The following is a 17,562-nucleotide window of genomic DNA, read 5'->3' as shown; positions in this document are numbered from 1 at the left end:
CCTGTTCATGGCGCAGACAGACAGTGCGGGCATAGGCTGAACGCTGGCTAAATGCAGAGGGCAGGGGGTGCAGCTGGCTGCGCCAGGAGCGAGCCGTGGCCTGCGGCCCTCCGTCACGTACCGAGCTTCACCTCTGCGTTCTCGGTCAGCAGCACGTTCTGGCCCTTGATGTCCCGGTGAATCACATGATGGATGTGAAGATGCGCCAGGCCCTGAGTAGGAAGACAGACTGAACTTTAGTCGCTCTCTCTGTAAGTCAGTCACCAAGACACACCCTTGCTGAGAAGGGCGTGCGCGGCCACAGGCTCTGTGGGCCCCGGCTAGAACACACAATTCCATCTCGGCGCTTCCCGGGAGACGGCGCTCACGCCCTCCGCTCCCGTGGGCCAGGTCCCTGTGGGCAGCGTCGCCACGTTCCAGCTGCCCGAGACCCGCTGTGGACGACTGTCGGTGCTCGCGCGGCTACAGTCTGTGCCGTTTGTGCACCGTCTTTCAGGGGTGACCCCGAGGTATGTTTGAACGAGACACATCCCAGGGGAAAGCGAAGGTGAGCTGGGTCCCCCAGCTCACAGCGCATCATCCCACCTCTGCCCCAATGCACAACAATCCGGCCATCCAAGAGCTTTGATTAGAGTATTTGTTTCCCAGAGAGACCTACTGCACATGGTGCTTTCTGGTGACCTTGTATCTGGAAGGAAGCCCAAGAGCAGTCTCTTCTGAGTGGGGGAGCAAGAACACAACTACATGCTGCATCCAAATATGGTCTGAAAGATACACATGCCCATCCTCTCAACTCCTTTACTTGCCCCATCGTTAGCTCGAGAAGCAAAATCGAGAGCCCGCCTCCTTCCGGTACAAGCAGCCTCCTCCCTGGGAAAGGCCTGGTCCCGAGGGGCAGACTGAAGAGAAGGGTTGGGCTTTCCCGTCCCCCTGCTTGTGGGTTTTATTGTTGTCATGACTTGGAAGGCTGTGAAGTAAGTGAGACAGCTGCTCTACAACACTCGTTTCTCCAGCGCAGGGCTGCCCGCGGCCTCCCCCAGCCACGCGTGCGGCCGTGGGAGGGTGCAGGGTTAGCCACGGCGCTGGCGGGGGGAAAGGCACTCACACAGGAGCCACCACGGGGCCAGTTCCTCTCCGCGTGAAGTAACTGTGACAGCAAAGGAGGAGGCACAAAAAGGCGCAGCTTCCCTACTTCTTTCCTATCTCCTACTTGATCACTTCCGCTCATCATTTATTCTATAATTTGCACAACCCCTTCTTACACTTCTAGAGCATCACCTTAGCAACAAACACAAGTACCCAAGTGTCCTCAGGCAAACGTGGCCTGGGTATTCTCATTCCTAACGAGCAACACACAGAGGAGCGTCTCCTGTGCTGTGTGCGGCCAAGGGTGGCCACCGGCCACCGACGCTGTCACCAGTGCCACCCCGCGCCGGGCCGGCTCTGAACAGTGGACACATGTTTCCTGTAAGGCGTGCCCGGGAGGGACGGAACGTGTATGTTTCACAGCTCCCATGTCAAAAACCAAGCTGCAACGATTCTTTCTTAGCAGAGACGGACGACAAATCCAAATACACACAAGTAAACATTCTAGACCAAATGAATTGACGTTTCAAAGCTGGGGAACAGTCCCCCTGGAACTATCTCAGCGCTGGTCAGAGAACAAGGAGCAGTCAAAGGCTGGCCTTCAGCATTGGCTACGAAAGGCTCTAGGCGCCCACCTGCACATAAAAATACCCGTTCCCACCTAAATGCATGGAACTGCCGTGGAGACTGAACGCGAAGTGGCTGGGATGCCAGTCAACCTTCTGGTCTCAAGAGGTCCAGTATGATGGCCAGACACGCTCAGGACACCCTTCTGAGGGATCTCAACGCGGCAGCGTCCGAATCAGCCCCCACTGAGGAGTGAGAGCAGGTCCCGGCCCTCTGCATGTTCTCCAGGGGTTCTCTGTGCCACTGAGCCCCAAGCCTCTACTGGGGCGCAGCCTTCCTCTCCCATGAGAGCTCACCCTCCCAGTCTACTGCCCTCTCTTACCAGAACGACTCCTAGCCATTCCTTCATGATAAATGCACACCCGCGTCCATGCCTGCTTCTGGATCCGAGGCTGGTGTGTTTAAGTTCGCTCGGACTTGTCACAGGAAAGACAGAAGCCACGCGCTCACTGGGGAGCACAGCAGGCCGCTGGCACATGCTGCAGAGACACGCTTAGTGCACACACCCGGTAACAACGTATGCCTGTGCACAGAAACGCATGAAACTGCCCTCGTAGGTGTGGCTCAGTGGAGAGAGCATCGGCCTGCGGACTGAAGGGTCCCAAGTTCGATTCTGGTCAAGGGCATATACCCAGGTTGCGGGCTCGATTCCTAGTAAGGAGCGTGCAGGAGGCAGCCAACCAATGATTCTCTCTCATCACTGATGTTTCTCTCTCTCTCTCCTTCTCCCTTCCCCTCTGAAATCAATTAAAAAAAAATTGTTCCAGCTCTGACCTTGTGAGCTCTTTGGAAAAGACAAAAAGCATGAAACTGTAATGAAATGTGTCTAAAATACATTTATTTGATGCCTCAGACATTTACAGTGAAACCTAGCTCTCTGCTTGAGAAATCCTACACTGGAATTACACGTAGGAAAACATGTGTGTGTGCTTCTAACAGAGTAAGGACAACTCATATTAAATGACATTAGCTGTGTATGCACGTGTCACATCAAATGACTCCGATACGTTGACACTGAGTTCTCATGATGAAGGCACTCCCTTCCCAGGCTTGGCACCTGCATCTCACAGGTGAGAAAGGCAGTCCTGAGAGCCGAGTGCGCTGCCACGGGTGCACACCGGTAAGCAGCAGGGCAGGGCTCACAACCAAGTCAAGGACCCCAGCAGCCACAGCCTTAGCCAGGCCCTCCTGTCCAGCAGGCTGTTTCCTTACAGCTGACCGCACACCCGTGCGCGCCCTGCGCTCCAGCCCAGCGGGCAGGCGCACTGCCTTCCCCACCTCACACCCTGCTCCCCGTGGTAGCCTTAGACAGAACCCTGACGCTTTAATAATAAAATCTGAATGTGACTATAAATAGATGGTTCTTCCACTTCATCCACACCACTAGTTTTCTTAAGGGAATTTCCCATTGTCAAGGGCTGTGTAAAATCTATATAGATAAAAGCCTAAGCAACCAGCTGGAAGCTATGACGTGCACTGACCACTAGGGAGCAGATGCTCAACGCAGGATCGGAAACCACGAGCATGGAAAAATGGAACAGACTGATGAATCTCAGAGGGAAGGAGGGATTCGGGCCCCAGTGGGGTCCCTCGGCCTGGCCTGCAGGGATCGGGCCGAGGCCAGCTCTCTGACATCCCCCGAGGGGTCCTCGATTGCGGACTGCGAGAGGGTGCAGGCCAGGCCAAGGGACTCCACCGGGGCACGAATCCGTGCACTGGGCTTTTAGTATCTAAATAAAAAGAAATTAAAACCTATCCCTATGAATTCCACTTGGCATTTTTAAAACCTGTAGTCCTCTATGAAACTTTAATATAAAAATGGGGGGAAATTCACCTACAAATAAAAAATCAAGTAACAATTTTTTGTATTAACGAGAGAAGCCTAACAATTAGATTCCAGTTTAACTCAGAACATGGTGGGGAATGAAATCAAACCAAGTCATTCATGTGTGTAATCCAGGGGCAAGCACGGAGGCCCCTGGCTGTGGTCAGGGCGGCTCTGCCCCGGGGGTCCTCAGAAGCTGCTGTAACAGTAGCGCGGAAACTTCCTCTAAGAGCGTAAGACAAGCCTCTAGCTGGCTACAGGGAGCAGTAACACTGGACCTTTCCCTCATGCATGGACCAGCGGCTAGCGCCCAGCCCACGACCAGGGCCAGCGCTCGGCACCCTGGCTGCCCGCAGCTCGGGCACGGGCTCTCAGAGGAAAGCAGGCTGCCTTCTCGCCCTCCACTCTGACTTTCTCAACACCTGGAAGCGAACTCAGGGAGACACAGAAAGTATTTCCTGTTTCAATCTACTTTCTTTAGATACTTGCCAGAATACCTTGGTTCTTTAGGTCAAAACCATGATGTAGCTTCAACTATCAAAGCCAGCTAGCGCTACAGAGCCCTTGGTTGTCAAGACAAGAATGACCTGTACAGTTATAACGCAAGGAATACCTGGGGCAAGGAAAGTGAAAATGGAAATGCAAGATACGGGGGGCACCAGAGCCGTGCCTGTCCTTACCCTCAGGATCTCTCTGGAGATGTACGCGATCCAGTCCTCCTTGAGCGTGTTGCCCTTGGTATTCTTCACCAGGTCTGTGATGGACCCCGCCCCACAGAACTCCATCACCAGCTGCGGGCGGAAACACACACTGCGACTCACACGCCTGGGGCAGGCAGCGGCATGGGCACCGCACTTCCAGGAGGCTGACCTCCGTTTGCCCTTCCTGAAGATCCAGGCACGTGTTCATTTTGGAGACGTTCAAATTACTGAGAGCACGTCACCACCCAATTACTAACTGTGCACACTTGGTGCAGGCCACTGAGGCTTCTGCCGCGCCACGCCCCCCGCACACGGGTGCTGACGTGGCCTTTCTCTCCCAAGCACACAGGAACAGGAGAACCATTTTGTTCTTAATTAATGCTCAATTATCAGAAACCTGGTACAAATACTCCCGAACATTGTTTCTCATTTGCCAAAATCAGACTATTATGATTCTCAAACTATTTTACATTGACTGGGTTTAGAACAAAAGAGAAATGCTATTTTTAAGTAACACATAGTTTTAAAAACTATATTATACTAGAAGCCCGGTGCACGAAATTCGTGCACGGAGGGGGGTTGTCCCTCAGCCCAGCCTGTGCCCTCTCCAATCTGGGACATCCCTCTCACAATCCAGGACTGCTGGCTCCCAACTGCCTGCCTTCCTGATTGCCCCTAACCATTTCTGCCTGCCAGCCTGATCACCCCCTAACCACTCCCCTGCCAGCCTGGTTGATGCTTAACTGCTCCCCTGCCAGTCTGTTTGCCCCCAACTTCCCTCCTCTGCCAGCCTGGTCACCCCTAACTGCCCTCTCCTGCAGGGTTGATCACCTCCAACTGCCCTCCCTTGCAAGCCTGGTCCCTCTCAACTGCCCTCCCTTGCAGGCCGGGTTGCCTCCCAACTGCCCTCTCCTGCTGGCCATCTTGTATCCACATGGGGGCAGGATCTTTGACCACATGGGGGCAGACATATTGTGTGTTGGAGTGATGGTCAATCTGCATATTACTATTTTATTAGATAGGATACAGTATCTAATTGTTTGAACAACATGAATATAAGTATATTTTTTAAGTACCTGAAAAAATCAAATGAATTGAACTAAAATTTTAATGATGATGATATTTGGGCAATTGAAATGAAAGTAACTATTTCCCTTGTATTTTCTTAATTTTGCAAATTTTCTACAATGGCTTTTTTAAAACGTAGGAAAAGGATTAATATCTATTCCTGCTCTCTACATCCAGAGCCTTTGGTGTAACCAATGTGATGACCATATTTCTCACAGTATCTGTCCCATCATCTTAAATATACATGTGTTTAAGAAGAGAGAAGTTTGAAGGTGTCAATCCCAGAAATTTCCCTGGAATTTATTGTTTTTAATTAACTATTACTACCAATACTATTAAAAATGACTAATATGTTTGTTTTCTTGTGATTTGTCTCTCACTTCCAGGTAATAAAGAAAGATGCATTCAGTGCTGCTTCCATATTAACCCTTTGTACACATAAGCGTCTATAGATGCAAGGATGGTTTCCATATTGGACGCATAGCAGTTAACTGGTTAATTTTCATAATTAAAGTTTTTAATTTTTTTTGCTTTTATTTTCAAGATCCTAATTTCCTTGCTCTTTAATTACATTGCTTTTAAAACATGCCATTTTATTCCTGAAACACAAATTTACCTCTTTTCCAGGCAAAGTGAAATCAACATCAAAATAAACATCAGTATAGTGTCCGCCAAGGGCCCCGACACCAGCCCCTCTCCTCTGCTTTCTCCCCTCTGGAAGGTCCTCCTGCCTCCCACACAGCCCCCGGGACACCCCCGAAGGACACGGTGCCTACCCAGAGCTGGTCGTCGTGTCCAGGGGGGCTCTTTTTAATGAAAGCACCGTAATATGTGGCGATATTTCTATGATGAGAATATTTCTTCAGCATATTTATCTCCAGTTTGATTTCTTCCTCTTCATCCTTAAGAAAAAATAAAAACAGAATGTGTGGCTTCTGATAATGTGCATGACTTTACTTCCCTCCCCACAGGCAATGACAGAAGTTTCCAGTCCATTCTCTCTATCTTCACGTCAAGAATTGGGGACTTGCCCTGACCGGAATCGAACCTGAGATCCTTCAGTCTGTGGGCCGACGCTCTAGCCACTGAGCCAGAACAGCGAGGGAAAGAAACTATCTTTTAAAGAGAAACTTCCAGTTGAACACCACTGCGTTAGAAACCAAACACATAACAAACATGGAATCATCTTAGAAAAGCAATTCTCAAATGGTGGCTTCAGACTGGCCCCGGCATGAGAATATTACAGGTATTCTGTAGGCACAGCTGTCACATGACTCACGAGGTCATGACTGCAAATAAGAGCAGAGTCCTGTGGCCAGTACGGTCACTGTGACCGCCCGTGCAGGGACTCCTTCGAGCCCTGTACGTAGAAAATCACACCAAATGGGTATCATCTCATCTGTGATCTCAACAGGGCCATGGTGAAAGTAACAATAAAAAATGTGACACTGAGTAACTAGGATGCTACCTTAATTCCAAACGGAACCAGTGTTCCGCCTGGCTAGGGTGACAGAACAGCCCTCTCAGAGGAACTCCTCCCAAAACATCAGCTTGCGGCACAGGGCCAGGCCCGATGGGACGAGAAGCCCAGTCCATCCACAGCGCAGTGCTGGGCTCGGTCCGCCACTGCCTCACGCAGGGGACGCAGTGAGCCGCCACCACGGCGTGGGCACAGGGCGCACGGAGCTGCCCTCCTGAGTCAGCACGCGGCCCCGGCCCGGCGGGCTCCTGAGCAGCCCAGGGTGGCCCCGATGGGCTGGTTGAGGGATAGATTCCTAGCAGCAGTCGGCCCGTGACGACGGCCCTAAACGTGCTCCTGTTGGGAGGCATGGTTACTCCGGGACAAGCCACCGTGAAACACATCAGCCCGAAAAGCCAACCTCCGCTTTCCTTACCCGGGACTAGGTCTTAGAAAGTGAACTGGAGATTTGTTTTTTCTCTTTATACACCTACCAGGATCTGGGGCATAAAGACTATAGAAAAACAAAAGGAACGATGCAGAGTTAGGACAGGAAAAAGGAAAACACTGATCCTAATTTTGTCTGTGGTAAGAGCAGGCAATCGCTTCTGAAGTTCTGAGCAGCTGCGTGCGCTGTGCAGACGCAGTTCTCCTCCCGCGCTGAGCCCCGCCCCACCCACAGTAGCAGGTACCCCAGGGCCTCCAGTGTCCCCCAGGACAGAGAGCAAACGCTGCTTCTTTGCTCCCACACGGTGCGCCTGAGAACAGCAGAGGATCGTGAAGGCCTCCGAGGGCTGGTTCCAACCACGCTGGAATTCTTATGCATTTACACTCCTTGCGGCCTAAACTCGGTGCTCCCGCCGGGGTGAAGACACGATGTGCACACCGGCAAACACGGTGGGCACACGGCACAGGGCGGCCTGGGCCCGGAAGCTAAGGTGCTGGCAGACACCATGTAATGAAGCCATGACTTAGGAGCATCCCTCCTCTCACTGCTGTGATTACAGAGCAGTGACTATCCCACATCTGATCAGATAAAAAGGCGCACAGTACCTCACTATCACCCAGTAACGAGCGCCCACCTTGGAGAGAAAGCGTCCGAGAGCAGGACCTGCCATCGACTTGGAGCCGGCGACAGCTGGAACCCTCGTTAGGGCTGATGGTACTAACACGGGGTTTTGTGTTGTCTTCAGATACAGTAATAATGAACCAAGTTCTGAGTTCACGCCTCCTTTAATCATTCGTTAAGAACAAGCTTGGTGGTCTCACGCAACATTTAAATACACACACCCCACCACCACCTGCCTCAGAAGACACAACAGAGAACAGATGAGAACTGGGATTTTAAACAACAAACCCCACATGAAAGGAGAGAGGAACTGGCAGACGGACAAGACAAGTGTGTGCACCCCTGTGGGGAGGCTGTCCAAATGCCTGCTCTCCGTCCCCCTCCCTGGGAGGCCACAAGCAGACACACAGGCAGGAAGAAGCGCTGGAGTTTGGGGTAACTGAGAGAGGCGAGAGGACATTCTGGAAAGAAAGGTAAGGCCCCTGCTGGATGTCTCCCGGGACCGGCAGCTGCTGGCCCCACACCGCGCTTCAATGCAGCTGATGCCAATTAGCATTTTGGACTCCAACCAGCGGAAGTCAAGCCTCCCAGAAAAGGCCTTTGTCCCGGGCTGGGCAGGAGCTCGCGGCGGCCGCCCCTGCTGCCAGAGATGGGGGCGGGGAGGCCAGAGAACAGTGGTCATGTTCAACAGCAACTTGGGTTTGTGTATGAACCATGTGACACGGCCGCCCACGCCGCCATCTGAGCACACAGGGGTGCATATTAGTAACTTTTTTCAAACGACTCCTTAAAATGTTGATTTAAACGGCTGTTACCTACGTTCTCTCTCCTTCCTGATGCAGGAACTACGTGAAGAGAGTGAAGAGAGACGGGCAGACTGCACATCCGCTAACGAGGGTCGGACGCCGGCCATGCTCCGAGCTGCCTTCCTCCCCGCAGGCCTCTCCGCACTCCCTGCCGCCAGCAGGTGAACAGGAGGGCGCCCTCCCTGAGCACCAGCTGGCTGTGACGAGCGAGAGGTGCAAACGTCTCCGCAGTCTCACCACCGGATGTGTAAGGGAACACACACTAGGATGGAAGCATCCGCTTTTAGGACAGTTTGTAAGTTTGTGTGACTGTGAAGGGAGACAAATGAGACCACCTCTCACTTGGCAATCCCGGCTAGAGCTGAGAGGATTATCATTACCCCACACCGAATTAGCCAAAATTACATTTTTTGACCCAAAGAGACACGTTGTACCACTTAAATTCCCTGACAATTCAACCCAAGGTGAACAGAACTATGCAGAAAAGATTTTAGAACAAAGTTCAGGTTACCTGGTCAAAGGAGGGGATGGCATGTTCTTTAAAATTAATCAGCCCGGTCTCCTAAGACCATCAGTCTCAGAATAAAAACCCAAGAGAAAAATTACAAAATCAACATAACTGAAGTGAAAATCAGTTATGACATCTTGCTCAAGATAAAACACTACTTTGAACCCATTGTAGACAAAATGACTCGCTCCCCAGTTTTGCTGCTGAATCAGTGAACCTCTGGGATGCCGAAGCCCTCGGCTTAGAACTACCGCCTGCGGTAGACGGCGCTTCGGCATGGACCTGGGGCGAAGTCGATTAGAAACCTTCTGGAAAGGGCTCCCCATTCCAGATCCGGGGAGCACCAGGAGCCCCGGGAAGAGGAAGAATCCGGAGGAGTGGAGCCGTGCGGAGGACTCGGAGGTCCGGACCTCAGTGGAGAAGTGCGGCAGGTGGGAAGCAGCGCGGCCCGGCAGCGGAGCCTGCGGCCGGAGGCACTGCCGCCTCGTGCCCGTGCGGGACTTCACCCGGCGAGGAGCTGCTGCTTATGATGAGCAGAGAAAGCGATTTCTTCTTTAACATGTTGTACTGATTTTTACAGAGAGGAGGGGAGAGGGACAGAGAGTCAGAAACATCGATGGGAGAGAAACATCCATCAGCTGCCTCCTGCACACTCCCTATAGGGGATGTGCCCGCAACCAAGGTCCATGCCCCTGACCGGAATCGAAATCGATCCTGGGACCCTTCAGTCCGCAGGCCGACGCTCTATCCACTGAGCCAAACTGGTTAGGGCGAGAAAGAGGTTTCTTGAGACGAATCTCCTCCCAGTGCAGAGGCCCTGAGGGCTGCAGCAGTGACCGGAGGACTGGGAGCGCCACACGCTGAGCTGAGGCAGGGCGGGGGGGGGGGGGGGGGGGCGGCTCTGATGGTGAAAGAACCTCCTCTGGGGGTCAGCGCTGTCCAGCGGGCCACAGGCCACAGGCAGGTGCTCGTGAGAGGAGGGGCAGGCCCCTGTGAGAGGGGGCAGGCACCTGTGAGAGGGGGGCAGGAGAGGCAGGCACCTTTGAGAGGGGGGGCAGGCACCTGTGAGAGGGGGGGCAAGAGAGGCAGGTACCTGTGAGAGGAGGGGCAGGCACCTGTGAGGGGGGGGCAGGCACCTGTGGAGGGGGGGGGGGCAGGCACCTGTGAGAGGGGGGCAGGGGAGGCAGCCACCTTTGAGAGGGGGGGCAGGCACCTGTGAGAGGGGGGGCAGGAGGGGCAGGCACCTGTGAGAGGGGGGGCAGGCACCTGTGAGAGGGGGGGCAAGAGGGGCAGGTACCTGTGAGAGGGGGGGCAAGAGGGGCAGGCACCTGTGAGAGGGGGGGCAAGAGAGGCAGGTACCTGTGAGAGGAGGGGCAGGCACCTGTGAGGGGGGGGCAGGCACCTGTGAGGGGGGGGCAGTCCTGCGGGAAGCTCACTGCTGCCCTCTTGCCAGGCGTTACCGCAGCCGCTCAGCCTCCAGCAGCACCCCATGTCAGCCTCAGCCTCACATCGGGCGACCCCTCCGCCAGCTAAAAGATGGCCATGTGCTAACTTGCAGGGGTGGGGAACCTTCCGTCTGCCCAGGGCCACTGGATATTGATACCATCATTCGCGGGCCACACAAAGTTACCAACTTGAACATTAGCCGGCTGTAACTGGTCTGACATGTAACCCACCCCAATGCCTTGGCAGGACCAGACCAAAGGATTCCGCAGGCCGCATAGGGCCCGAGGGGCGACGGTCCCTACCCCTGTGCTAAAGGCTCAGATGATGGTTAGCATTTAGCAATAAAAGGTTTATGTGTTTACATTTTTTAAATTATATTTACTGGTGACACTGGTTCATAAGGTCACATAGGTTTCAGGTGCACATGTCTATGAACCATGGTCTGTATACTGCACCATGTGCTCACCACCCCAAGTAACAATGAAGTATTTTAAATTAAGGTATATACTTTGGTTTTTAAATTTTTTAAATAGTCTTACTGATTTATTTATTTTTATTTTTTAAAATATATTTTATTGATTTTTTACAGAGAGGAAGGGAGAGGGATAGAGAGCTAGAAACATCGATGAGAGAGAAACATCGACCAGCTGCCTCCTGCACACCCCCCACCGGGGATGTGCCCGCAACCAATGTACATGCCCTTTACCGGAATCGAACCTGGGACCCCTTCAGTCCGCAGACCGAAGCTCTATCCACTGAGCCAAACTGGTTTCGGCTTTACTGATTTTTTTAGAGAGAGGAAGGAAGAGGGAGAGAAAAAAATCGATCATCTGCCTCTTGCACACCCCCTACTAGGGATCAAGCCCATAGTGCATGCACTAGAAGGGAGACCTGCAGGCGGTCTCACTGTGTGCATGCATTGGGAGGGAGAGCTGCAGGCGGTCTCACTGTGTGCATGCATTGGGAGGGAGAGCTGCAGGCGGTCTCACTGTGTGCATGCATTGGGAGGGAGAGCTGCAGGCGGTCTCACTGTGTGCATGCACTAGAAGGGAGACCTGCAGGCGGTCTCACTGTGTGCATGCATTGGGAGGGAGAGCTGCAGGCGGTCTCACTGTGTGCATGCACTGGGAGGGAGAGCTGCAGGCGGTCTCACTGTGTGCATGCATTGGGAGGGAGAGCTGCAGGCGGTCTCACTGTGTGCATGCATTGGGAGGGAGAGCTGCAGGCGGTCTCACTGTGTGCATGCATTGGGAGGGAGAGCTGCAGGCGGTCTCACTGTGTGCATGCATTGGGAGGGAGAGCTGCAGGCGGTCTCACTGTGTGCATGCACTAGAAGGGAGAGCTGCAGGCGGTCTCACTGTGTGCATGCACTAGAAGGGAGAGCTGCAGGCGGTCTCACTGTGTGCATGCATTGGGAGGGAGAGCTGCAGGCGGTCTCACTGTGTGCATGCATTGGGAGGGAGACCTGCAGGCGGTCTCACTGTGTGCATGCATTGGGAGGGAGAGCTGCACCAGCGTCACCTGCCTGCCTGCTGTCGCCAGTACCGGTCCGCCGCCAGAGATGAGCAGTGTGCTGAGCTGCACGGGGCGCGGTGACACGCTGCAGGGCTCCTCGTGAGAAAATGTGAAAAGATGCCCCAAACCCAGACACCAGAAGACTGGGAGGAACCGACGACCTGGGCTTTGAAACCAGATTCAGCCAGAAGCGCGCTGGCTCACTGCGGAGACTGGTCATCACCTTCTCAATTCCCAAGCTGCGAGGGGCGGGACCCGTCAGGGCACACATGGAGGCGGCTGCGCGACTTGGCAGCACTGTCACCCTGAGACGTGTTCTGAACACAGTGCCTACGACTGCCGGTGCTAAGAGATACGTGTAGTTGATCAGAAGATGAACTTCCTGATCAATGTGACTTCAAAATGTGAATTAATTGCACGCAGGAACAAAGTGTTTTACAGAAAAGAAATGTTTAATCTTAGAGCATAAGGCAGTCACAGGAGTGATGTTATACCATTTAAACAGGCCAGCAAGAGCAAGGTTCCCACAAACTTTGAAGACGCAAGTCCACACCCACTCCAACAAGCAGCAAGGAGCTCTGCAGCAGCAACTGAATGCAAAGGGTCGGCTTCCCTTTCATTCAGATCATCAGAAAGACGAGAGCTTAGCAAGCTTTTTGTTGGTCATCACTTTATATGAACTCAGGGTGGCCTGCTACAGTTTCACAAAACTGTCCTAAGTCATTTTGGCCTAAAAAAGCTCAGTAAGGATTATGTTCATCAACCCACTTTTCCTCCTCCTGACACATCTGCAGGTGTGCATGCACTAGGAGGGAGAGCTGCACACGGCCACACTATGTGTGTGTGCTGGGAGGGAGAGCTGCACACGGCCACACTGTGTGTGTGCGCTGGGAGGGAGAGCTGCACGCGGCCACACTGTGTGTGTGTGCTGGGAGGGAGAGCTGCATGCGGCCACACTGTGTGTGTGTGCTGGGAGGGAGAGCTGCATGCGGCCACACTGTGTGTGTGCACTGGGAGGGAGAGCTGCACACGGCCACACTGTGTGTGCGCACTGGGAGGGAGAGCTGCACGCGGCCACACTGTGTGCGCGCACTGGGAGGGAGAGCTGCACGCGGCCACACTGTGTGTGCGCACTGGGAGGGAGAGCTGCATGCGGCCACACTGTGTGTGTGTGCTGGGAGGGAGAGCTGCAGGCGGCCACACTGTGTGTGCGCACTGGGAGGGAGAGCTGCACACGGCCACACTGTGTGTGTGCACTGGGAGGGAGAGCTGCACGCGGCCACACTGTGTGTGTGCACTGGGAGGGAGAGCTGCACACGGCCACACTGTGTGTGCGCACTGGGAGGGAGAGCTGCACACGGCCACACTGTGTGCGCACTGGGAGGGAGAGCTGCACACGGCCACACTGTGTGTGCGCGCTGGGAGGGAGAGCTGCACACGGCCACACTGTGTGTGCGCACTGGGAGGGAGAGCTGCACACGGCCACTGTGTGTGCGCGCTGGGAGGGAGAGCTGCATGTGGCCACACTGTGTGTGCGCTGGGAGGGAGAGCTGCATGCAGCCACACTGTGTGTGTGCGCTGGGAGGGAGAGCTGCAGGCGGTCTCACTGTGTGCATGCTCTGGGAGGGAGAGCTGCATGTGTGTGTGCTGGGAGGGAGAGATGCAGGCAGCCTTGGACTGGACACACCCCTTCTGTAGGGTAACAAACGGGACACTCCCTGAAGAACAACACGGCCCCCCTGCATCTGAAGGACTATAAAGCAAAACACAGGGTGAGTTTGTGGGAAGCCTCCCGAGTCAGCCTGGCCACCACAAAACAACTGTTCTAAAACTGAACCCCTTAATGAAAAAAGGAAACACAAACTACCCCAGGCTACCCTCCAGGGATGAGGGGCTGACATCTTCCTGGAGAGGAATGCAAAAAGGAACAAAGACAAGTAAATCACCCCACCAGGACCACCAGACAGGGTCACTGCCTCCAATGGAATCTCCGCTCCACGAGGAAACTGACTCACAGACACCACACTGCAAACCAGGCAGTTACATGTTCAAACAGAGCACTTCCCCGGCGAGGAGCCCGAGAGGCCACTCACCACCGCAAGCCCACAGGCACAAAGGACACCCCTGCCGGAGACTGCCAATTCCTCCACGGCCACCAGCAGGCCAGCCACCACTCCACCTGCTGTGACCCAACAATGAGGTGCGGTGGCGCCATCACCTCTCTGGACAGCCTTTTAAGAAGAGCCACGCCCTTGGGTATGCCTATCCATGGTACACATGCATCCAATCTGCCCACTTCTTAACAGACTCAGCATGCGGGCACTGGGAAGAGAGCAAGCAGGGACAGGGCGCGGGCAGGGCCACTAGTGAGTCAGGAAAGGACAGCAGTTGGTCCCCAGGGGCTGGGGACAGCAGCCTCAGGAGATCCAGACTAGAGGAGCCACCCCATGCAGCATGAAGCAGGACGCTCCAGGCCAGCAAATCTCCCTGCGCATTCTCAGAGCCCAGGCTAAGAAAGGTGTCAAGAAAACAAAACAAATCTGTGAGAGAAATCCCAAAACCCCCTTTCCTGCCAGGCTCAGTGTAAACGGGGACCCTCCCGTCTGACTCCATCAACGGTGCCCAATCACAGAGCAGGGTCTGCACTCCCTGCACATTCAGTAGCTGGTCTCCTCCTGCTCTGAGGTGTGGGCTGAAGGGGGCACAGGAGCTCCTGGCTGCAGGATTGGATAGGTAGCTGGACTGGCCTCTCTGACTAAGCTAAGGCACAGAATGGGGGAACTGAGTTTAAAGGTAAGGTTCCTAAGGCTCACAATCCTTACAAAGAAAGCCTCAGAAGAAAGGAAGAGAAATGCCTGTGGAGTTAAGGGTCCAGGGTAAATAAACGGTTAATTTGGTACTTGCTATTCAGAGCAAAGATCCCCTCAGTGGTTGATTTTAACTGAGGACAATGACATCCTTAATTACTTGGGGGGAAAGTCATAAAATCCTATCTAATAAAAGATTAATATGCAAATTGACTGTCACTCCAACACACAAGATGGCTGCCACAAGATGGCCAGCAGGGGAGGGCAGTTGGACATCCCTCTCACAATCCAGGACTGCTGGCTCCCAACTGCTCGCCTGCCTGCCTTCCTGATTGCCCCTAACCACTTCTGCCTGCCAGCCTGATCACCCCCTAACCACTTCCCTGCCAGCCTGATTGATGCCCAACTGCTCCCCTGCCAGCCCGAATGCCCCTAACTGCCCTCCCCTGCCAGCCTGGTCACCTCTAACTGCCCTCCCCTGCCATAAGTGGTATTTTGAACTTTTTCAGGTATTATAAAAACAGTGTCCACGCCTGCAGGGGAGGGCAGTTTGGGGAGGGAGGACCAGACCAGCAGGGGAGAGCAATTAGGCGATGAGGCTGGCAGGGAAGGGCAGTTGGGGGGGACCAGGCCTGCAGGGGAGGGCAGTTGGGGGGGACCAGGCCTGCAGGGGAGGGCAGTTGGAGGCGACCAGGCCGGCATGGGAGGGCAGTTAGGGGTAACCATGATGGCAGGGGAGGGCAGTTAGAGGTGACCAGGCCGGCAGGGGAGGGCAGTTAGGGGCAATAGGGCTGGCAGGGGAGCAGTTGGGCATCAATCAGGCTGGCAGGGGAGTGGTTAGGGGGTGATCAGGCTGGCAGGCAGAAGTGGTTAGGGGCAATCAGGAAGGCAGGCAGGCAAGCAGTTGGGAGCCAGCAGTCCTGGATTGTGAGAGGGATGTCCAACTGCCTGTTTAGGCCCGATCCTACCGGGACATCCCTCAAGGGGTCCCAGATTGGAGAGGGTGCAAGCTGGGCTGAGGGACACACACCCCCGTGCACAAATTTCATGCACCGGGCCTCTAGTCTTAGATATAATAAATACATTCTGGAGACCTTTGTGTTTTAAGTGGTATTTTGAACTTTTCCAGGTATTATAAAAACAGTGTCCATCAGAGAATACTTCCCCAGCAGTGCCAGTGCCAGCACCGAGGAGGGCGAAGGCCTGCAGACTGTGCACAGATTACAGCATGTACGAGTTCATACCATCTAACATAAACATACTAGGCCAGGGCACACACAGTGAATATCGACATAAAGAAAAACCCCAGTGGTACCATGAAATCTTCCCTCTAAAAATGTACAGGAACTGCTAAGAAATGCATCTGAGATACAGTGATCCTGGTGAGATGTGACTCACACTAACTCACTCGGATTGTCTGGCCAAAGTCTGCAGTGCTGGCTCTGCTACCTGCTAGACCAAATGGCTACCTGATAAACTCCGATGAAGAAAGGAGCACGTACCACAGGCCTAGCTGGCAGCCTAGCTCCCTCCCACAGCAATGCCGCCATGGATGCTGGAGATGATAGATAAGCAAATACTAGGACTGAACCACCGCAATTATCAACTGATGGAAGACTGAAGTCAAGTATCAGTAGAATACAGAATCTACCAAAGAGGTTTCGCATAGCACATACATTTCAAGGTCGTCAGGCTTTGTGTAAGCATATTTTGCTTCCCTAACTTCAGTGTTCTTTATTAAAATCATAAAGATAATAACAAACACCTTGTCATTTAAGGAGCACCTATCCAGGAAGACTTACTGATGAAGTAACCATGGCGTACACTGGTGATGAATGCCCACCTTTCAAGATCCTATGGGCCAACTGGAAAACCAAACACAAAAACCAACTAAAACAGAAAGCGCTTCTAGTCAGTCCCACAGCACTACGAACTCACTCAACGGCCTGCTCTGCAGCCGACTCGAACCCAAGGCCACATGTGCAAACAGAGCCGGGGACAGAGAGGTCCGGGGCACCACCAAGGAGCTCAAAGGCTGCGAGGTGTCAGACTAGACAAGGCGGAGAAATCCATCTTCCTAGAATAAATACAAAAGTATTTTTAAACTAAATGTAGTCACACAGGTAAACACACATGTTCAACTGGGAGTTCTTGAATAACCAACAATAGCTTTAATCCACAAAAGACGAACACACACCAAAAAGTCAACAAAAGTTATTAGGGGGGTGGGGTGAGGGGTGGGGCATTGCAAAAACATTTTTCCATCTCCAATTTTCTAGATGAGTACATTACCTTTAATGTCAGAGAAAAGGCTACCCTGTCACACGTATATGCATATATAGATCTCTAATATAAAACTACAAAAACATACATTAACATGTTAAAAGTAATTAAGCCAAGATGACATTATGAAAAGCTTTATTTCCATATTTTTCTACCTAAAACACCTTCCTTTTATAAACAGAAAAAAACAAAAAAAATCACCCCACGGTAGAAGTCATTTAAACTTGTTTCTCAACTGCTTTATTAAACTACCAGAGGCCCAGTGCACGAATTCATGCACCGGTGGGGTCCCTCGGGCTGGTCTGCGGGATCGGGCCGAAACCGGCTCTCCGACATCTCCCGAGGGGTCCTCGATTGCAAGA

At 53.2% G+C, this 17,562-nt stretch overlaps 1 protein-coding gene across 48 annotated transcripts in view; it reads right to left on the bottom strand.

Moving 5' to 3' along the window:
• MAP4K4 (mitogen-activated protein kinase kinase kinase kinase 4) overlaps positions 1–17,562 on the bottom strand; it is a 184,345-nt gene that overhangs the window by 59,794 nt on the left and 106,989 nt on the right. For all 48 annotated transcript variants that reach the window (XM_054728367.1, XM_054728377.1, XM_054728368.1 and 45 more), the window contains exons 4-6: positions 6,084–6,209; positions 4,219–4,329; positions 122–212 (exon numbers count right to left, since the gene is read on the bottom strand). In XM_054728367.1, the coding sequence (XP_054584342.1) occupies positions 122–212; positions 4,219–4,329; positions 6,084–6,209 (328 nt within the window). The remainder of the gene's footprint in view (positions 1–121; positions 213–4,218; positions 4,330–6,083; positions 6,210–17,562) is intronic.

Source organism: Eptesicus fuscus, chromosome 16 (assembly GCF_027574615.1).
Source record: "Eptesicus fuscus isolate TK198812 chromosome 16, DD_ASM_mEF_20220401, whole genome shotgun sequence".
In the NCBI taxonomy this organism is placed as follows: Eukaryota; Metazoa; Chordata; class Mammalia; order Chiroptera; family Vespertilionidae; genus Eptesicus; species Eptesicus fuscus.
The sequence above is the reverse complement of the archived record's forward strand: the minus strand, read 5'-3'. Positions and strand labels throughout refer to the sequence as shown.